General features: G+C 37.0%; 1 protein-coding gene across 4 annotated transcripts in view; it reads right to left on the bottom strand.

Moving 5' to 3' along the window:
- Positions 1–368: 368 nt before the first annotated feature.
- UHRF1BP1L (UHRF1 binding protein 1 like) overlaps positions 369–22,771 on the bottom strand; it is a 51,939-nt gene continuing 29,536 nt past the window's right edge. For 2 of the 4 annotated variants that reach the window (XM_032105714.1, XM_032105712.1), the window contains 12 exons: positions 21,639–21,821; positions 21,408–21,526; positions 19,498–19,639; positions 18,566–18,759; positions 15,264–16,756; positions 14,627–14,802; positions 13,186–13,322; positions 12,336–12,486; positions 8,137–8,393; positions 5,865–5,973; positions 3,107–3,276; positions 369–2,411 (listed from right to left, as the gene is read on the bottom strand). In XM_032105714.1, coding sequence (XP_031961605.1) covers positions 2,286–2,411; positions 3,107–3,276; positions 5,865–5,973; positions 8,137–8,393; positions 12,336–12,486; positions 13,186–13,322; positions 14,627–14,802; positions 15,264–16,756; positions 18,566–18,759; positions 19,498–19,639; positions 21,408–21,526; positions 21,639–21,821 — 3,257 coding nt within the window. In that variant the 3' untranslated portion in view covers positions 369–2,285. Of the gene's footprint in view, positions 2,412–3,106; positions 3,277–4,162; positions 4,363–5,864; positions 5,974–8,136; positions 8,394–12,335; positions 12,487–13,185; positions 13,323–14,626; positions 14,803–15,263; positions 16,757–18,565; positions 18,760–19,497; positions 19,640–21,407; positions 21,527–21,638; positions 21,822–22,771 lie in introns of those variants that run through there. The other 2 variants (XR_004239593.1, XM_032105715.1) reach the window with 2 other exon arrangements.

Below are 22,771 nucleotides of genomic sequence, written 5' to 3'. Positions count from 1 at the left end.
TATGCTTAGTACAACCTATAAAAGCTTAGTTTAACTTTGCAGTTTCAAACATTAAGAAGATAACTCTCTCTCTGCAATTTTTTAAATGGCCAAACGCATTTCAGAATGCTGTAGTACAATTACTCTCAGTATTGTCAAGCTCACAACCAAGCACACCCATCTCCTCTGAACTGTCCACAGGTGATGCTTTTTACTGTATAAAGGCCATGAAGTAGAAATGTATTCAGTTATAATGAAGTGCTAGGAAGTGATACCCTGAATTTCAACAACTGTTCTCAGAAGGCCTAGTCTGGGCTGTTATTTTGGGTTTGATTTGCGATTGGTTTTTCTCCAAAAAGCAGGTTTTAGCTTATGTAGTAAAGAAGACAGGCATTTGATATTGCTATTTATTTCTTTTTAAAAATTAGACAATTCTCAATGTAATATTCTAGCAACATGCTACTAAGCACTCTATACATTCCTTTCTTCAGAATAATTCCAACTAGATCTTGGCAAGGATAAACCAAATGAGAATTACTTTAATAGTACCAACCAATGGAGAACTCCTCTCCTGAATCTGACATTATATTTATGTGAAATTGCACCACTCATATTTAATACTGTGTTGTCTTATATAACTATTGAAATACAAATATTTCACTTCTCTAATAGAAACATTGTGTGTATATTTTTTCATCTAATTCAGAATAATAAAATAAAAATTTCCATGGGCATTAAGAAGAGTTTCAACTAAGGTTTCATAAGGCAGGCTTTAAAATAGTGCCTGAACCAGTTCTTCCATAGAGTTCTTGATTAAAATCTACACTTTCAATAACTATTTTCAGCAGTGCAAATTACGTGTGCTCCAAAAAGATTTAATGAAAACCATTTTAATTAAAACTGGTTTGACAACCTGAATATGCAAAGTCAAACCACAGGATACTAAGTACTTTTTGAGATTTGTTTGCTTATCTACAAACAGAACTTCCCTCCAACATCCCATGGAGCAGAAACAATTGTGGTAGCAATTAGAAAATACTCATTTGTCAGATTCAAGGTCACTAGTTAAATTATTCAGTCAGTTTTACTTCTAGCAAAGACAACCTCTTACAGGCATGTATGGTTTTGTATGTTGTTTCCCAATTTGTTTAGAAGCACACTCTTATATTCTCTATTTTACAGTGTTGTGCTTTTTTACTTATTCATCTGTACCAGTTTTTAGCTGAAAATTATTGTTCAATTTGTACAAATCACCCATAATTTAAACTGTATAATTACATTTCATGTAATCTCACAATTTCATTGGGTAATTAAGTGATTCTCTCTCTACAGCTTTTTTATGAAAAAAAAAAAAAAGCAATATACAACTAATGAATCCCAGTAGGATTTTTCCCCCTCACAAGCACTGACATTAGTTATTTAAACACACTGAACCAAATCCGTGGGCATGTCTGATGAATTGTGCAGGAATCAGACATGCATGCAAAATGGCTCAAAGCTCACCTGTCACAAAGGGCCAGATCCTATAGCAGGCCTGCATCCTTTTCACAGAGAGAGGAGAAACAAAGTGTGAATGTCTAAATTACATCAGCTGTACAGCTACAGTGGACCTTCATGCAGAAGGAAAGCCCAGTAGTATGCCCTCTTAAATTCTCCAGCATTTACTGTATTATTTTAGGAGTGCATATGGAAAAGATATATAGAACTCTATAGCACCAGAGGATTATACTTAAAATCCTCTCAGGGCAAATTACACTGAATTTAGGGCCATTTTAGGGCTGGTATTTTTATTTTCAGTAGCTATACTATTCTAGAGGATCTAGCCTCTATCATCATAGTGCAAATGTAACCTCTTGTATAGGTATCTTCTGGCAACAAACAAACAACATAACCTTAACAAAGAGAGGTACACTTTGTTAGTGAGGCATCATACATGGATTCTGTTATGCACCCAGGCACCTTCTTTCATTGCTGAACCATCCACTTTTCAGAAAACATTTTAAAAATAACATTTCCTTTGATAATATTAAAAGTAGATGAAATTATTTTTTCCTCAGTAAATTAATAAAGTACAGTATAAACTGACTTTTCCAAAGTCATTTCAGTTTAAAATGGGCTGAAAAAAGTTACAATGTTTAATGATAATTTCAGAATAGTACCTGGTTCACAAACATTGTTTTTTTGCAATGAGAAAACTTTGTAAGCAAAAAAATAACCGCATTTTCAAGTGATTTGCAGACAGTATTTTAGGTGCCACCACCACCCGCAGTTACGATGATGATGCCTTGCACCAACAGAACACTGTCCTACTGATGATCAACATTCATCTTCTTCATGCGATGAAGCAGGGCGTCTTTTTCCATTTGGACCTCAGCAAGAGTCATTTTGGCTTTGGCTAGTTCCTGTTTGAGACATTCATTTTCTTCAATAAGCTGAAATGATTAGGTTAGAAAACAAAGCTATTAGTATCCCTGCATACTGACAACTTTTTCCATTACAGCAACTTTTAAAATACCAAACGCTCCCATTCATTGCTGGGCAGAGGTTTGTTGAGGCTGCGTCAATTGCAACTGATTCTCAGTCAGTGAGTGTAGAACATGGAGAGAGCTGATGTCATTAGCTCAAAAGGTGGGATAGCCAGTGTTTTAGCTATACCATTTCCATTCTGGAATGGAACGGAAATGACCCAAGTTTCTAAGCTCTAGGAACAGATTCTTACCCGGTAGGAAAAACAGCCAAATTAATGTGTGAGTTCTATCCTCATCCATTCAAAATCTGGGTATGACTGATGGATCAGTAAGGGTCTGACCAACAGCCAATTCCCTTGTCTTTGGCAGCTGTGTTGTACAGGGATGAGGGAGATGGGGAGAAGAAAATTCCCTCATAAAACTCCCTCTGATGTAAAGGAAAAGAATCAGTGTGCAGTGTATTAATACACTATATAGAAAGCAGTAATTAATTGCTGAACCATACTTGAATATCCACAATCCATATTTTCCATGTCTAAAAGATTTCTAAACAGAAACATATCACAGGCCCACCCCTAGATAGCCTTACAATTATGATTAATAATGATTGTAACATAATTTTGAGTGGGCAAGGTGAAGTCAAAATCAATTCTTAATACCTCATTTTTAAGGAAGTCAGCTGAATCCCTGCTTGATTTAGAAGGTCTGGGAGTTTCACAAGTAGTCTGCGTGGCTTGGTCCTGTGTTTTACGTTCAACAGATCCTACTGCTTGCTGCAATGTACCGCTTGAATTCTTCATCTTTGACACATCATTTAATTTTTGATTGTCTATATCACAGAAATAGTGTGCAGGGGTTTTGTCAAAAAAAATTTTTAAGCTTTATTCTTATCACTAAAAAATTAAACCCACCTACACCAAATATAATACTAAGTACATTTATATTCACCTCTCAAAATCAAATTCAAGAATAAAATTTAATTAAAACTCATAACCTTTTAGAGGAAGAAAGAAACAATATGTAACTTCCAGCCTGAAGAAAATAAACACATTTTTATACCGACCCATATCATCACCACAGAATATGCATTCTGAATAATCAGAAATTTGGGAACTATTAATATTGCTATTAACATACTATCTCCAGGTTCTCTGAAGACTGCATTTACATTTAAAGACACAGTGAGATAAACCTGCAGGACCAAGTTTTTAAATTAGAAAATAGCTTTAATTACTTGGCATTAAAGAAACTTTCTAGCATTTGTAACTGAAGTGCACTGTAACATCTGTTAAAATATGCTCTTGTACATCAAGGGGAAAAGTGAGGGTCATGGTCTAAAAAATACTCTTGTGCTTTTTTTGTCTTTTAAGCATTTCCTTCTAAACAAGGATTTTTTGTTCATTACCCCCCCCACCACACACATGAGGACTCAAAAGATGTAGCACTGCAGACACTTATCACTGCAGTGCAGATGGCATTTGACCTATGCCTTTGAAGTCACTGTACATGAGCAGTCCAAGAAAAGAATAGGGATCAAAGCACTTCAGCAAAAGGGAAAAAATATGAACTGAAAGAAACCTTAAAATTACGTGTTTTCTCACTACATTATTAAACTTTCAACGTTTAGTATAAAAAGACGACCAAAATGCATTGAACATCTTTAACTCAAACAATGCATTAGATAACATGAATAAATTGATCATGCCACAGCATACCTCTGAAAAGTCTGGTCCATCCTTGCTCTACCTTCCCATCAGGTGGATGAAGGGGGCATTAAGATCATCCTGCAGCCTCTAAAGTCATACAATACATTGCTTATTGCTGGATTAACATATCCAGGATCTGGATGAAAGGGTGGGTGCACCCTCTGCAGTTTTGTGAAATCCACCAAATTGAAGGGTGGGTGACTGACACACTGATGGGTTTCAAAAAAGAAAAGAAAAATAGCTGTTTTTCAGAGGAAAGTTGATGGGCTGGAGAGATAGACTGACTGAAGCCTCATAAAGTTCAGCTGAAGCCAATGTGAAGTCCCATAGCAGGGAGTCAATAACCTTGCTCTGCTACAGGCTGGGGACCAACTAGACAGAAAGCAACATTGCAGGAAATGACCTCTAGGCCTTGGTCAACAGGATTTATCATGAGTCAGCAGTGGGCCCTGACAGGAAAAACCAGGGACATACAGGCTGTACTGGCAAGCATATAGCTAGCAAGGTGAGGGAAGTTGTTATTCCCCACTACTCAGCACCAGTGAGACCATACCTAGAATACTGCATCTAGTTTTGGATTCCCATGTGTGAGAAAGATACTGACAGGAGGGGACTACCAAGATAATTGTGGCCAAGAGCACATGATGTACAAATGAGGGGCTGAGTGAGATGCACTCATCAAATCTGAAGATGAGACGGCTGTAGGGTGATCTTAATGCCACCTTTGCCTGCCTAGTGGTAGCATATGGAGAAGATGGACCAGATGTGCCTGAGGTGCCTGGCAAGCTATCAAGCACCTCTGTCTTGAGATGGCAGGACAGGAGACAGTAGACACAAGCTGGAAAAAATGGGAATTCCAACTACACATGATCAAAAAAATTAATCATAAGAGTGGCCAAACACTGGGACAGATTATTTATGACAGGTTGTGGTATTGTCTTTTTGATGCTCAAAACTTGCCCAGACACAGCATTGATCGATTTTATCGAATCTGCCCCTGCTTTGAGTGGGAAGTAGGAGTAGGACCAGATGACCTCTAGAGGCTCCCTCCAACCTAGACTATGATTCTTTGACATATCTGTGAAAGGCAACAGTGAAGTTTCAGCTCTGTATGTATTGCCTTGTTACGAGTGTTCCGTATTTGCCGGTGCATGTAAAAAACCCCCTCTAAGCACACGTATATGCTTCATGAAAAATACAAAGTTAAATCACTGTTCTAAATGCAAGTCTCGGTGCAATCCAGCCCTGAGCTGCCAGGACAGCACTGTGATACACAGAATTGAAAATTGCTACTTGTACTTCTTAAATAGTTTTTTGTTTTACAGTAGTTTCTACTACTACCTGTAACACAAAACAACAAAGACAGTAACCACCTTGGTATCTTTCTGTAAAGAAAGGCAATTTTTTTGTTTGCTTTGTAGCAACAAAGGGACCCTAAACTTACAATGATGAAGTGATATGCACTGATGAAGCATATCCTGATGACATTATAAGCATATTTTTATTTCTCTCACATCGATTCAACTGTGGGTTATCACAGCCAATACACTATTCAAAAAGGTAGTCTTCCTCTTGGTGACTTAAGGTATATGGCAACATACCTTCCACAAATTATCATCAGTTATCTTTTCATAATTAGTCACATGTATGCACAAAGGAAAAAACAACAGGATTATAGAATTGAGATATCAAGGTGGAGGAACATACAAACCTCTAATGAGAAAAGTGCCATCATCATTTCTTTCTATCCAGAGTATGTCAATATGCAGTTTTATGGGTACCAGCTCAGATGCCTTGAGATTTTCACGTGGACTGTCATCCTAAAAAATACATATAATCAAAAATGAGTTTACCAGGAAATCAAAATAGATAATTAGGATGTTCATTTAAACATAAGTGGATTTAATGAAACTTGAAAGGGAATGTTACAGAGCAGAATTTTCTAATGGGATCTCCACTAAACTTTGGCTCCATTTTTTTTTCCCCCCAGGGATCGTATTAAAGGCTCAAAATTATCTGTGGAGTAAGTCTGCTGAACTCAATATACAGTCTGACTAAAATACTTCAAAGTGTTTTTACAGACATCTCAGTAAGACTATACCCCAACCCAAGACATTTGTTAGCTCAGGAGCTCCCTGAGTCACAGATAAGAAGCCTGTACTATATAGTATCTGATTCTCCCTTGAACTATTTAAAGATTGAATGGGTACAGCTATCATTCTTGAGCAGATTTTGTCTTTTTAAAATTTAGTTTGGTATGACACCAGCTGCAGTTTAGTTACATTACTATACTCAACAGAAGAGAAACTTCACAAATTACTTCTTTGGGGACTCCCCAGGAAGTCTTTATAGTTCATTATCCCTGTCAGACAGAATAAGGCAGCCAGTATAATCAGAAACTATACATATCAGCATTAAACATGTACCAAGAAAGCTGTTGAGATATAGCTTCCAAAGTTTCTTGAAACAGCATTGAGACTGCCGTAGAAAAAGCAAACAATAAAATAATATTTCTTAAATTCCTCCCTTGCCATGAAACACACTGCATCAAGTCTCATGCAGAAGAAATAAAAGAACATACTGCATTGAATAGGCAATGCAGCATACATTTGAACCATATCCTCTCACACTATAATACCCAACAACTCTGTAGAAATGAATCATCTCTATGTCAAATTTGCAGTTTGTCAACCATCATAAGTAACTTCACCATGACTTGTGTGCACCGCTGAGTGAGCACTTTGGTGCTTTTGCTGCCAAGCAGAATCTTGTTGCCAGTTTATTAATATACATTCCCCATCTCAAGCAGCTGCTTTCTCAACATTTTGCCTAAGTCTGCCTTCTTGCCAATAAACCAGCACAATCCTGGTTCTAAATGCAAATGACTATATGTAAAGACTTTGTTATTTGCATTTGGGCATTCATGTTTGTAATCCACTGAAATCTAAGCAATAGATCCACAGATCTTAAGGAAAATGCTTGTGCTAATCCTGTAAAGGAGAAACAGCTCTAAAAGGGTGCCCAAGGATCCTCAGGGGCTGGAAGGGCTGTATCACTGAGAGAAGGAAAACTGATGCATTTTGAGTAGAACACAAAACAATTGCCTTTCCAGTCAATAATAATCTTGGCAGAATCAAGACCTTAGCCTCAGATGTAGAACTGGAGCTGGTATTCCAGTCCTCACCTTGTTCAAAGTTTGTATGTGTGATTATTACTGTCCAAAGCAATGTAATAATTATCTTTATGTTTGTTTGTTTTTCTGTTGTTCTACACCCCTCCAAAAAGTGTCCTTATCTTTATATTCAGTGGTTGTGCAGCACAGAACTCACCATCTTCTTCAAATGTCTGAAAGAAAACCCCCTAAGAGACTTGAGCAGAAGTGTCCTCTTAATGTTACTATTTTAAGATATGGTGCTGAAAAATGCTTGCATAGTTTAGTATCTGTTTCTAGGCAGAGCAGAACATAAAACTTGGGTTGTAAGAAACAGTGTTCAAGTGGTTTGTACTGGAATTCCATAACCTTTTCCTTCTTTTGTACAGAATTTTCATTGCAAGTACTATCCTCCAACTAGGAGAGAGAAATAACCTTTAAAATCCATGGTTTGTAATTAGAAAACCATATACTTTGCTAGGCAAAAAGCCCAACCAGAAAAACCCACATTGTGCCTCTGGAAGCTTGATATACCTTACGTATAAAATTCCCAAACACTGTCCTTCTACAAGAGAGATTTGGGAGAGGAGGAAAAAGTATAAAATATTAATTCATACAAATAACTTGGCCATGCAGATAATTCCCCTCCAGGCATACCACAGAGCTAACCAAATCTATGGATTTTAAAATTGGTTTAGTGTTATCTAAAGACCTTTCAGAGATGATAGCAGTTTCTTTGAAGTTAACTGTATCCAGATTAGTAGTTTATCATCAAAGAAACGAGAATACAATTTTTTTTTTAGAGCAGCCAAGTATCTCATTGTTAACATACTTTTAAATTAATCCTTGCATTAGAAACTTTTATCTTCATAGGCATCACTTCTGCGACAGTTTCATCTTCTAGAAAATGTTGAATGTTTGTAAGAGAAGATGTTAGAAATTCAGCACTGAAGTTCTCCACATGACACTGAAGAAACCCATTTTTTACAGCTAGCAGGGAATGTACAACAGCACTAGGCCCGCTTTCCCATCTCAGACTAATCTCAGGTGATGAATTAACAGGTCCAGCCACAGATTTACTGTCAGAACCTGTTGCAAAAAGAAAACAAATTTGCATTAAAATTTTGCAGTGTACAAAAAAATCAATTATGATGTAATTATTTCCGCCCCTATTGTCCAACGGATTTTCCATAAAGTACCATATAGCTATTATTCATAAAAGGCAGTGTTGCAAATACAGAACTTCAGAGCAAATTTCTAAGTATATCACTTCAAAGTACAAAAATAAAGAGTACATTTAAGGACTAGTACCTCATTGTGACAAGAGAAAGGACAATGCAGAAGTATCACCATCCACAAAAAAAGTTTGTGTTTCCTTGGTACCTTGACAATGGAAAACCAATTATTTTGCATACTCTTCCACTAAGTCCTTACATTTCAATTCAGAAAAACATTGAAGTCACTTCACTCTCTGAGGAGAGCAGGTATTTTCTTGGAAAAGCTGAAGTTCCTGACTTAGGAAACATAAATAGCAATGCAGTAAGATAGAAAGTATGGCCACACGTGCATTACTTGAGTGGCAACAGACTTGAACCTTAAAAAAACTCTGGCACTTTCTTGCTAATTTCAGTGTCTTTAATCAGTAAGGACAACTGCAACATTCAACTAAAAAAGTTCTAAAAACCATAATAAACTAAAGTAAACTAAAATAAAAATTTAAGGTAACCAGATTGGGGGGGGGGGTCAGTAGTATCCATTTCTGGTACAATATAGTTATCCCCGTGGGATTCTCAAGTCATCTCATCACTATGACAGCTGACCTACAGAAATCATCTCTATGACAAGAAGCATAATCACAGTAACTATAGAAAAAGCAAGCATTTAAACTTGAAAGATACCTCAAGAAAGAAACTCAGGAAAAATCAACTGAGTTATGTCAATTCATCATGCCACAGACACTGCCTGGAGCTACAGCAACCTGACTAATTGATTTGCCTTCCTATCTGTACATTAATTGGGTTCTCTCTCCTGTATAGTGTGCCAGTTCATGGATGACCTGGCACAGCAGCAGAGTCAGGACTTACACACTTATCTACTGGCACTAGACTCAGGGTGTATGGACTGTCAATCTGGGCTGACAAAGGCCAATGGCAACATGAACATGAGAATCTTCAGCCTCTGCTGTGAACCACAATCTCTCCCTTTGTTACCTCTGTGAATAGAGGTTTCCACACCAACAGCCATGACTCCATCCTTCAATCTTTCCAAGGTTTAAGAAGTGCTAAATCACATAATCCCTTTTCCCTCAAAAACCCACCCCAAAAACAAAGCAACCAACCAAAACCATACTGCACGTATCAGGTATTAGCTATCTTTTTAGGCTCAGTCCAGACAGAAGTGAATAAACTACCAGCAGCCCAGGAGAAGAAGGGAAGCTTTCCAGACAGAAGAACAATGACCACTCTATTCAATGAATCTCTGCAACTGGTTTGGGAAACTTCGTTTTCCTCAAGCATCCATACACTTCTCACACATATAGATAAAGAAATAAGCAGTAGGTGCCCTAATTGTTTCTGCAACAGTAGAGAGTACCTGCATCATTGCTGGAAGAATCCAAAGTATAGAAAAAGAACAGAGGAAAAGACCATGCATTCAGTCTCAGATTTGAGTCAATTTTAGTTACCTTGCAGATACCTGAAAGGGGCAGCATCATGGCAAGATGGAGTAAAAATTACATTAAACAATTTGGAAGCTGCTGTGAACTGCTGTTGCCTTCTCACAAGCATGTCAAGCATGGTAATATCTCAATAAAAGCACAGCCCTCCCACAATACCTCTGCTATACTCCAGCCCCACCTTCTTTTGGTTTTGCTGCCAGGCAAGATCTGATAAAGCTGCAGTCCTGCATCCAGCCCTGCAGGGAACTGCACAGCTGCCATGTTGCCCTCAACTTAGTCCAGCTTTTAGCCACATTTCTCCTTTTCTACATCTACTGAATTAACAGTATAGTAGGCTTTAAATAGTTATTTTCATCCAGAACACCTTCTAGACTGTAATTACAACTTGAGTATTCACTGCTTTGAATGGTTCGTCAGGTTACTGGTTACAATTGTTAATGCAGCACTTGAGAAAGTTTTATTAAAAGTCTTGAAGGGGGAGGTTGCTTTTATTGGGATATTATCATACACATTTGCTCATTTGTTCTTTTAGTTGTATTTTATTACCGTTAACTCTTAAATAGTCTCTTTTGATCTGATTCTCCAGCTTCTTCCAAACTTCTTCTCCCTTTGTTCTTCTAACAGAAATGAGTATGGGAGATGGGGAGCAGCAACAGCTGCAGAATGTTCCTGACAGTACAGAAATCACAGCTCTATGGCAGAGAGAAGAAAAGATCAGCAGAGAGAAGATGTACATCACAGAATGGGAGTAACCAGCAATGCACAAAAAACCAAAAAAAGTGGTGTTGCCTCACCCCTTCAGGCACCCACCAGAAAGAGAAAGGAAGAGATACAAAGTGGAAGTATTTGGAGATCCCAATCATGTTACAACCTTTTTGTCCACGAAATAATCAGACAGTGCACAAGCCTCTCATTACCAGCTGAGAAGCATTATCATTACCAGAGGAAGCAGGTTCTAGTCGTAGATACACACAAGAGCAGGAAGGTGGCATGTTCATATTATTTACTCCCTCTGGCTTTTACAGAGGATATGGCAGATAACCAGAAATCAATTTGCCTGCTGTATGAACTGAAGGTCAGTCATGAGTCCTCCGTGCTGGACCTCCTTCTTGCCCTCAGATGCTTGAATCATGCAACAGCTGCTCAGGCAGCAGCTGCTGGCAATGGCTCAGCTTACCAGTAAATGGATTCTTTAGCCAGGGCATCAAAGGCTGTACCACCTCTGAAGCTGAAGCACCTCCTGAACAAAATCCATGCTGATAGAAGGTTGGAATACAAAATGGCAGCCAACAGCTGCTATAGCTATTTCCTGGGAAAGGAGCTGAACCAGATGCAGGTGCATCAGGGATCTGCCCCAAAAAACCCACAGTGCAAAAGAGCTTACATCCAGCTATCCACGTAGAAGGCTGGCAGAGAGGAGCAAAGCAGACTGTGACATGAACTTCCATGCCAAAACATCACGCCAAGGAAGAAACCTCACCCTATGAGAACTCAGTTTTCTGGCAAAGAATGTATATATTGTACTCATGGCCAAGAACAGCTCTGACAAGACACTGATTGATCGAGTTGTGCAAATATCTGGCATGAAACTACACTCTTTGTATCAAGCTTAAAAAACCCCAAAAACCAACCAAAAAACCAAAACAAACAAAAAACCCAAAAACAGCTGTCTATCTTTAAAGCTCATATTTCCTGACAGGAAATTTTTAAAATTTTCTTAAACCACGTATTATAAGTCTGTTTAAACAGTTTGTGTCATTTAATCTAGAGAAACTAATCCTGAAGAAAAGAAACTTTCCTTCACAGGAAAGTACATTAGGCAAAGTACTATTAGAGTCATAAGGGAGCTCCATCTTCACGAAACAGTACCACAATGCAATGTGTCAAGGTTCCACCCTGCCAGCAGTCAAGACCCACACAGCCTCCCACTCACTCCCCCGCCAGTGGGATTGGGGAGAAAATTGGAAGGGTAAAAGCCAGAAAACTCATGGCTTAAGATAAAGACAGTTTAATAGCAAAAACAAAATCCAAAACATAGCCCCATACTAGTCACTATGAAGACAATTAAGTCTACCCCAGCCAAAACCAGCACATAATGCAGCTTACTTCATTTTCAAAAAAGCAAACTAATGACCAGAATTCAATGCAATGCACCTTTTCACCCACATCATCATAGACAGCTCCATTTATTTACTCTTCCTTTTTAATGTATGGCAATGGAGAAAGAAATCAGAGTTCTAAACCAGCATAAAAGGGATGCTACTACACTAACATAAAACCGTGTTCGCATTTTTATTTACTTATAACAAATACTTCCAGCTCCAATTTCACCACACTGAATTGTTAGTTCTTACCAACAGTTCTGCTGCACAGATATTGTCGAACACCAATATTTCCCAGTTGGTTTGGTATCACTCGGTTGACCTGTAAGCATATTTCTGTGTCTTCTCCTCTGATGTCAATTTCACCATTAACACCAAATACTTGAAAAACCACAACAGACATCTGTCAACAAGACCCAGATAAGATTATAAAATGAAATTACAGTGATTATTGTTCGTAAGGTATGTGTAAACCTTTTCCACCACAAAAGGAAAAAAACACCCCTTTGTATCCAAAACCCTTGCTCACAGAGAAGCACAAAGTATTCTTATTTCTTCTTTTCTTTTTGTACACATTGGCTTCATAATGGATTGCTCAACAGCCTGTCCAAAGACAGACACTTGTATTTATACCCCACTGACACCAAATCAGAATTGGCTAGAAAAGCAGTAGAAGTGAGACAGATTTTCCTTACTCTGACAGAGAAGCACACGACCTATGAGGTACCTGAAATGCATCTGACATTACCTACAACATATCTACAACTGCATTTAACTTTATGCATATCATAAGCACAACCAAGCATTTGCAGTGCTGAATCAGACCAGGTTGAAGAGCTAGGATAGGCTACTAAACTTTGGCTATCTGCATAGTAGTCAGCCCTTTTCCTCTATCTCCTGGGTTGCAGTATTTTTAAGAAAGAAGTAGAAGCCAGAGTTAAGTCAGCTTTGGTATCAGATGATGTGTGTCCATCATCATTACTACTATTTTGGATTCAATTTTCTAATGACTTGAAAAATCACCTCTAAAAGCAACCATTTTAGTTCTGTTTTAAGGTTTAATTTACAGAATCAGTATTCTAATGGAATACAATAATATTACCATTTCTTCACTAGTCTCATGGGCATTTTCTGAAGCAGCACTCATGGCATCTGGAGATGACCCATCACAATTTTCAATCACCGTGCCTCCTTCGTGGGCATTTTCTGATGGCCTTTGATAGTTTGTGGCTGTAATACCTTCCATATATACATCAGAAAAAACACAAAGTTAGCACAGCATAATCTGAATCACTCCTACATTAAAAATAAAGGCAGTGTCTGCTACTCATAAAAAACTCATTTTTTAACATGAGCTGAATGGCTTATTAAACAAATATTTATGATTGAACTGCCAAATCCATTCCTCTTACAGAGAGTTCAAAGTTCTAAATGCTAATCAAAAGTAAAGCAGGATATAGTGACAAAACCAGAACAGCACTCTACATGCATTGTTAAAAGAAACTGTGAAGGCATTTTTTAGTCTTCCAAATAAATGTGATCCAGCCAGGAAAAAAAATTCCAAGTTGTGTATCTAAAATACTGCACAGTGCTTTTAGAGCAGATGTCTGTGTTTGTATGTTTAGAGAAATAAGCTACGTATACTTTCATCAGAGCAATGATGATAATGTTTCCTTGACAACTGGAAAGCATTGATACTTAACCTGCAGTTAAATATTGTTTAACAAGCTAAAAAGACATATAAAGGTTATTTTAAATGGAAAACGTATTTTATGGTACACTCCCACACAAACACATGCAGGAATACTCCTACAATTCAAATATGTAACAGGCTTGCAAGTGAAACAGTCTTCTCATTATTGCTCTAGACTGAAGAGAAATCCTACAGAAAAAAATAGTCAGTCTTTATGCAAAGTAGAATTATCAGAAAAGAGGTAGCAATAAGCTCTTCTTACTCTATTTCCTGACATGAGAAAATTATTTCATGAGTATATGCACAGATGAGCAAAAATTGGACAAATACTTGCTATTAAGACAGTCAATAGCTAGGAACTACTCCTTAAGGATGAGCTGCAAGGAGACTACCAAACCTATCTGCCTGGTAATTAGCATGGTGAGCATGAGTGAAAACTTATTTCTTTTTCATCCACCTCTAAAATGAAAGCTTCTTTACCACTTCATTTGTAACACCAATTCAGGCTACGACCTGTAAGTACTTGCAGCCAAACAGTTGCTTTTAAGCAGAGCAAGGAACAAGTTCTGCTGAATTCAGATTTGCAACACAGCACTTCAATGCTCTTACTTTCCTCAAGAGAGGAAAATTAAGCTGTGTTAAAATTAAATAGTGCTGCTTAAGTAGCACACATTATTGCTTTCACTTGAAATGATATATGGTGAATACACTTGGTATTACTGGTGAAGGGAACAGAAAGAGTCTTGTAAAGTATCCAGGATTTGCTGGACTAGAATCCTTTTGAGCACAACTTTAATAACAAACAACATTTTCATGTATTGCTTAAAAATATTTTGTTAAACCTACTTACCTTTCTCCAGAAAGCTTTGACTATCACTTCCATCACTCTCTGTCAAATGATCCTCTAGCATCATACTATCAATAGAGATGGTATCCAGAGAAACTTGTGATGGACTTCTCTTCATATTTTTGTAAGAAACAGAGAATGCAGGGAGGTTGGACGAGCAGCGGTCCTTATGCTTAGCACTTTTAAAATATAAAGATACGAAGAAATTATTATTTCAAATTAAAGGAAATACATAGAAGTTACTTTAAAAAATTCCTCTAAAGCAGGCAAGATATAAAACAAAAAAATCTGATTATTCAATAATCCTTTGATAGGAAAAAGAGGTAAATGTAGAAACAACATATATTCATCCAGGTATTTGTGTCAATAATTCTCTCAATACTTATTTCCTAACATTTAAACTAAAAGCAAATAGTTTAAATCAATTAACTAACACTTCATCTTAACTTTCACTGAATGCTGGATATGGCGTAACTTCTAACATACAGTCACAGAACAGCCTGAGTTGGAAGGACCATACAGGCCAACTCTTAAGATGTTCCCTTCCTGACTGCTAAAAGTACTACAAGTCTGTGGCCAACAGGATTACTAAATATTTTCAAAGAGTAGGAAAACTGATTTAGTATTAAATCTTCTATACCTTGATGAAGACTGGAATGCAAACATCTTAACTGAAGTCACTTTTTCTTTGTTGATTTCAAGCTCTTCAGATTCTAAGGCAGCTTCTAAGTCAGCGACTCGGTTAGGACAGCCTTCAGTTGTGCCTTCCTGTTCATTTAACTTATTTGAAAATATGTTTCTGTCATCCTCTTTATCAATGAAAAATTCAGTAGAATCTTCTCTCTTATTTAGAATGGACACCGAATCCCTAGGATTCAAACTACTTTTCTCACTTAGAGGTCCACAGACCTCCTCTGAATCACTTCTACTAAAAAGTCCACTGCTTCCTCCTTCACTTGTATCGCCCAAACCTTTTTCTGATGCATCATCAGAAAATGACGTTGCTTTCTGAAAATCCATATTACTGTCTGATTTAAACAAAAGAGGATCTATTAAAATTCCTTTATTAACTTCAGCATTCAGAGGCTTGCAGTCATTTACATAATCAAAATTAGTAATACCAGCTTCCACTATCTTACTACCAACTAATTTACTCTCTGAAGTAAGAGTTGCCCCATTTCCCACAGGGGAGAGTTCTGATGCCACGGGACTTCCTTCTTCCTCAACAGGAGACTTACAAGGGTTTCCCTGAGTCACTGGATGGAGCAGTAAGGCTACTTCTGCACTTTTCAGTAGGATCCCAATGCAGACATCTGTTTGCTTTGCGGGTTTTCCTGTCACTGCCTCTACGTCATTCCTTAAGTTTTCCAGGAGCAATATAAGAGATTCATGGAGAAACAGCAAAAAAAGATACTGGTAGTGATTGATCTGCACGCTTACATGTTTTTGAACATGGACAAGAACATGGACATCTGCATCAGAGGAAGAGCTTTCAGAAAGCACTCCTGAAGTCTCAGACATTTGAATACCATTGGTCAAGGGCTCTGTCTCACTGCTGTAATACTCCTTTAGAAGTTTCTTACGTTGCAATCTACTAGAGAGATCACTAGATTCACTTTTTGGAATGTTCAAGGCTGTCTGGTTATGTGATACAAGCTCTTTTTGTGACTTCGCAAATCTTATTGGCTGGCAAATCCAAAGTGAAAGCGGGAAAGAGTCCACAAAGCTTATTGGTCGGCCTTTCCCACTTTTCGTTCCTTCGTAATCTATCCAAAACTGGGAAAAATGCATGGACCAAACATCAGTAGCTGCAGATGTCTTTAATGCATATTTATTCAGTTCTGGGATGATATAACCTTTATAAACATCATGCATTTTGGTATCTTGTTCATGAGCGTGTCTCTGGAAGATTGGATGCAAAAGATTAAAATTTTTTGGGGATTTAGGAAAAGTGGTGAAAGTTCTACTGAAAAATTCAGAGTCCTTGAAGTTCTGAAACAAAGCTTCTAGATCAGAGTGTCTGCAGTTTGGTGAGCATCTGGTATTCGTAGCAATCATCTCTGAACTTTGAATGGAAAGTGCACGAGGTTGATCCTTATGAATTTCAGGTTTGTTTTCAAATGGGATGATGATCTGCAAGGGAGAAATACATTTTGTCTAGTTAAAAATACATAGATTAAGAAGGTATACAATTAAAGAAACAAAATAGTAGCCATGACAGCTGATATAAAGGAATATAATTACAGTTTTATGAGAAATCAAGTACAGTGACACAGAACAGGGGTAAGTCAGGCTCACAGACTATGATTTATGTTTTCTCTCATTTTTAAGAGGGATGATGTGGCATTTGTATTTGTACAAAATATTTGTACAAAAACATAAGGGTCTCAGGCTTTTCTTATCTGAAGGTCTTAAATTTAGTTCTGCTATATTAGGCTGAAGTGGCTCATTTGTTCAACTCAAGCAGCTTGCTAAAAAGTTTCGTCAAGTGTTTCCAAAATTTACAGCTTTGAAAAACAGAGAATTATAATTTGGAGTTCAATCTGGCTTGTCAGACAGGGTTTTTCACCATACCGAGTCCTACAGTATTTTATTTCTATGTTAAGATACAAGCAAGCAGTTAAATGTGCTAATGCAGCTAATACTTCTCTATTTAATTTAACCTGCATATTTTTAGTGCACATTTTAAAGTAAACATATTTTATGCCAAATCCTGTTTCTTAAATTGTTAACATGAACATTGGCAACTCTAGTTTTGCTAGTATCAGTTACACTGCCTTCTATCACAATATCTCCATTCTGAATCTAGAAAGTAGGAGTAAAAAAATCATCCCTAAAGACACTTAAAGATGAAGGTAATGAAGCTTCTCCATTTAAATACAAGGACTCAGAAAAAAATAACCAAATAAAATAATTAGCTATCTGATATGTAAACATCAAGCACGCTATTAAAATATTCATCATTTGCTAGAAAAAAAATAATGCTGTTAATACATGGGTGACATAATTAGTTTAGTAGGCTATTCACATATAATAATTCAGTATCAGATCAATCTATATTTGCAGACTTCCAGTCATTTGCTCTTAATAACTGTTTTTATTCAATACAAACAGTATTTCTCCCTTGCTTGTAAAGCTCCATTAAGTACGCACCAGGAGCTTAGACAGACAACCATCTCTCCATATGCTGACTTTTTAGAACCCTTGAAACCTCTCCTGTGGGCACCGCTGAAAATACTTGTTTTGTTCACCTCTGAACCTTGGAAACCATACAATGAAATTCACAATGCAAACAGGGGATGGGTGGGAAATTTATCTGCTCAATAATCCTTTTTTTACAAAGGATGAGAAGACAAGGGAAGCAAAAATTTGATGTTCAGCCATATTAACAAGCACCACTCCTCTGGAATAAGCATACAGAGAACTCATGTACCTGAACTACACCAAGAGCCAGCATGAAACAGAAAATGGTGAGAATGGGCTTTGGAGAAGGAAATAAACCTTCAGATAAACTGCTTTCCTTACTCTAGGCACTCATTAACAAGACAAAAAGAGTTTTGATATAATACAACCAGTGGAACAAGGGAGGGCCCTTGCATTAATATAGAGTACAAATATTAATTTTTCACTAGTTATTTTTACTTTAGTGCTCAATTTCTTTTTAGTTCTGCTATGTCAAGTTCACTGATCACAGGGAAATACTTTGTTAGTACTCCCACTCAGGTCTTCAATACAAAACCAAAATACCCCTAGGACACAGATGAAGGAGTATAGGAGATAAGATGTCTGTCTTCAAACCATCGTATTCTGCAGAGTTTTTTAGATTAGTGTTTTTTCATTCATTTAGGTATTTATTTCTTAAGTTGCTCTGCTAACAGCTTTTCAGAATAAAAGAAATAGTCTTCCAAGGAACCACAAACCCCATCCTCAGTGACAGTGTACCTTTAACATTAGTCCATCCACTCTAACATCAACATGTTCATCTGATTTTGAATTGTCATTTAACTTGTACATGGCCATGAACTGAATAAGACTCTGTTTCAAATCCAACACAAACTGGTTTAGCCAAAGAATACTTCTCTGATCCAGGGTGAACTGTAAAGCATTCAGCTGGCCATACAAATTTGGACATGGAACTAAAAGAGAAAAGAAAATGAAACCATGAGAATAAGTCAAATGTTTATGGGTTGGGTTTTGTTTGGTTTTTAAATGATTGCAAACTTACATTTTCACCAGTACTTTTCATCAGGGAAAGAAAAGAAACCTGCTCCCTTAGTCTCAAGGACGAATAAATTGTTAGCAGATACCTGAAGCGATGCTTCTTTCACTCCAAGCAAGTAACTGAATTTTTGAGTGTAAAAAAAACTAATAGAATTAAGTCTGAGGAAAGGGGGAGAATATTCTCATTACAGAGGAAGGGCAAGACCATGGAAATTTGCTGTCCTCGAGCCCCATCCCCAAGAAATCCACTAACATTTCTGTATATAAAACAGGGCCAGCCACAGAATACATTCCTACAAATAACTCCAGCACCTCTTTGTTGCATTTTAGGTATTACTGCAATAGTTTGAGTTCTTTTATGTAGCCAGACAGTGAAATTGCAGAAACAATATGTGGATGCTGGAGAATGAATAATTCATGTGCCAGCAAAAATGTTGCAAGTGTTTTTAGACTGAAAAACCATGTTTATAAAAAATCAGTATTAACAGGAGTTTGCCAGGAGCAAGCACTGTGGAAATAAAGCAGTCTTGTGCTCTAGCCATTTTAGAAAGCCATTACCTATTTCTGAGCGTTAAGCTTCACAAAGGTGAAAGTAACACACAAAATTTATGCTTCAGTACAAAAAAAGAAAAAAAAAAAAAAAGAAGTCTTACTAGGAAAGTCCTTTCCATCTGGGTAGTAATATTCAGTGAATTCAATATGAATAGCTGGCATTTCTGGTGGAAGATAAAGTGACTTTTTATTGCAAGAGATCAGAGCTTTAGGGGAAGAACGACATTGGTCTGCTGTTGAAACCTGTAAAAGATAGAAGATTATTTCATTAACACATTACATTTTTATGAATGATTAAGCATTTGTAGTTGCAAGGTACTGCCCCTAGTAAGGTAACATTCCACTGCTCTTGGGTGTAGGTCCTCAAGCACAACACAAAGTGCTGACAGTAAGAAAGACTTAACTGCCTTGTAGCAGAAATGACTTGCGTAGAACTGTTTCACAAGAAAACTGTTTCAAAGGTACCAGATCCTCTTCCCTCATACAAGGCAAGAGGCAGCAGGTCACTTTCAAAGGCATTCAGCAGAAGCTGAGAATGATCTGATTTTTTTATTGCAAATCTTACAGCTCCTGTTTAAACATTTATGCTTGCATGGAGTGTGTTTCCATACAGTCTGGTCTAGATAAGGGAGAGATTAGAAGCTAGATAAGTTTATTACACGTTAGGAAGTTCTTGTACTGTCATAAGAACAAATTCCAGTACACAGGCCAACTCTCACACTGTATGCTAAGCAAGGTGTTCAGCATGCACTTGGCAGAGATATGTATGCTTGGATATGCCTGATGGTCTGCTTCACAGGAGAATCAAGACACTATGGAACAGTAATCTCCATTTCTATTTCCTTACAATGTAAATGAACCACAATTAAAAACAAGTAAGAAATCAACATTTGATTTATATTTGACCTTAAATTTTATTGAATGTATCCTAGTTTAAAAAGTATGTTGCCAAAACAAAGCTCTTTCATTCAACAGTTAGCAGGTCAAACTGCTAGTTTGAAATTACCCAATGTATTAATATTGAACAGATGATGATGTCTACTAGAATGAGTTTCACTGGAAATAATGAATACTTGACCTTTACAAGCCCGCTTCACTCTATGTAGCTGTTTTCAAGAGGCAAACATATCTGCATTAACACACACAAAAATTCAAGTAAAATGATCTATTTAGAAAAATAGCTTTTAGGAAACTGCATAGAAATAATAACAATTCAAAAATTGAAAATGTGTTTGTGTAGAGAGGAGGAGACAAGAGCAGAAGGCAAATGGAAACATGAACAGTACAAAGCAGTAGTATAAAACCACTTCAGATCCAGACGAATGCTCCTAGCAGCAATCTGCACTCTCCCACAACACCAGAAGCGATATAGCAGAAAAATGTTAGAAATTGGAACAAGAGCAAGCAGAAATCACAATGACGAAGGACACATACTTAAGATTTTTGTTAGGACCTGAAATTTATGATCCTCCCATATCACTACCATTCTGCCTAATGGAGATACACTTCTGTATTCCACTTGCCTCAGAACAGTCAACCTGGACCACGACCAGAAACTAAAACTACTCATTCTAACAAAGGGGAGAGGGATGGAAATGGTTAAAGCGTCTGCTCAAAATATCACTGGAGAGGGAGTGGCTGGAAAAAAACCTTAAAAACTTAAAGAAGCCTCTTAACAGTTTTTAATGTACTTTGAAAAATATAACAATTAGAAAACCATGATACACAAAACCACATATTAAAATATTGGGCACATAACATAGTACAACGAAAAGATTAAATTTAAATTCCAAATTCATAATTTGGAGAACAGTAGAACTTGGATCCAACACATAGTTGTGATAGGATCACAAATTTTAACAAAGCAGAAGCAGTTCCATAAAGGTCTAATCCAATTATGAATGGAAAGACTCATTAATTTCAATGGGCTTCATACTGTCCCTTAAAAAGCACAGTTACATAACAGCCAAGGGTGGAGTAGCCCCAGTTTTACTAACTTAAAGAAATGTACCTGATATATATTGAAATCTGCAAGTCTAACCACAATAGGACTAGACATCAGTTTGCCCTTTGGTTGTTGGGAAGATACAGAGGAAGCCCTAGATGTTCCTTTCGGTATCTGTTCCTTGCCTGTAGGAAAGAACAGTGATGGAATCATTGAAAAGAACAGGGTTTGTTTTTTTTTTTTTCATAGCTTTAATATTTCATGGAAGTAGAGAATTAAGTGATGTAAACAAAATACCTGTTTGTAGAATCTGAGGAAATACAGCAGGTGGTGATTTGGGAGGAGAATCTATGACCTGATCTTTCACAGCCTGCTTAAGCAATTCAACATTGCTTTTGAATTCATTTAATAATTCTTTGGCCCATCCACTTCTGGTTTTAGTTGCATCACTATAATGCATCCAGTGATCACAGCTGTCTCCTGCAAATAAGAGAAATGGGGGAAATATTAATTCCTTTGAAATTTTGCTTCTAACAGGATAACAAGTTTCCACTATTTCACAATTACTCTTCAAACTATAAGCTCATTGCATGCTGTAATTATAGAACAACAGCAGTCATACCAGACGTTAAAACAGAAGTTATATATTCCATAAAATAAGTCCCAGCACTTCACAAAATCACTCAGAATATAGCATTGCCAGCTGCCTTATAACACCACTAACACTCAAAACATCATTGAGTATTTTCAGTTCAGAGAAATCTTATGACACATTAATGTCATATGTGAGAACATGCAAAAAAATGCTCAACTGAAAAAAAAAAAAGTGAGAGCAAGTAACAGAACAATGTTCTCATGCTCACTTTTTCCAAGCTTATCTTTCCTGCCAGAATTGTGTCCTAAGAAGTTCCTGGTCCCTTTCCAGAAATGAATTCTTTTTGTCTTGGTTCTCTAGCACCTTTATGGCACACAAACAAGAAGGTAAGTTTGAGAAGTGCTGCAGCACACACAGCCTTAAAAATCAATCCCACTGGAAATTCTTTTGTTCCTGTTTTCAATTCCAACATGTTTCTGTTGGTCAAGCACTCAAACCTCTGAAAGAAATCGCTGTATATTTAAATAGTCCTGTAAAGATATTCTACCAACCTGTTAAATAATGAGGATGCAATAACAAATAATTTGTAACAGTTGGTAGATCACTCTTTAAATAATACCATGTGAACACTTACTTTATTGGGGCTTAATGAATTTTTGGATACTTATACTAGGGATGAGTAAATACGTTTGCTATTAAAATAGGAAAATGATTTTGGAAAAAAAGAGATTTCAAGTCTAAATGCAAATATTGCAGCATTGAAGAAACTTTTAGGGTGGGGCCTATCACAAGAGATTATATTTTTCCCCACACTTCTTCCTCACGCTTATCTTTG

The sequence above is a fragment of the Corvus moneduloides genome, chromosome 4, assembly GCF_009650955.1.
Source record: "Corvus moneduloides isolate bCorMon1 chromosome 4, bCorMon1.pri, whole genome shotgun sequence".
Taxonomy (NCBI): domain Eukaryota; kingdom Metazoa; phylum Chordata; class Aves; order Passeriformes; family Corvidae; genus Corvus; species Corvus moneduloides.
Note: the sequence above shows the minus strand (reverse complement) of the source record. Positions and strands in the feature narration are given on the sequence as shown.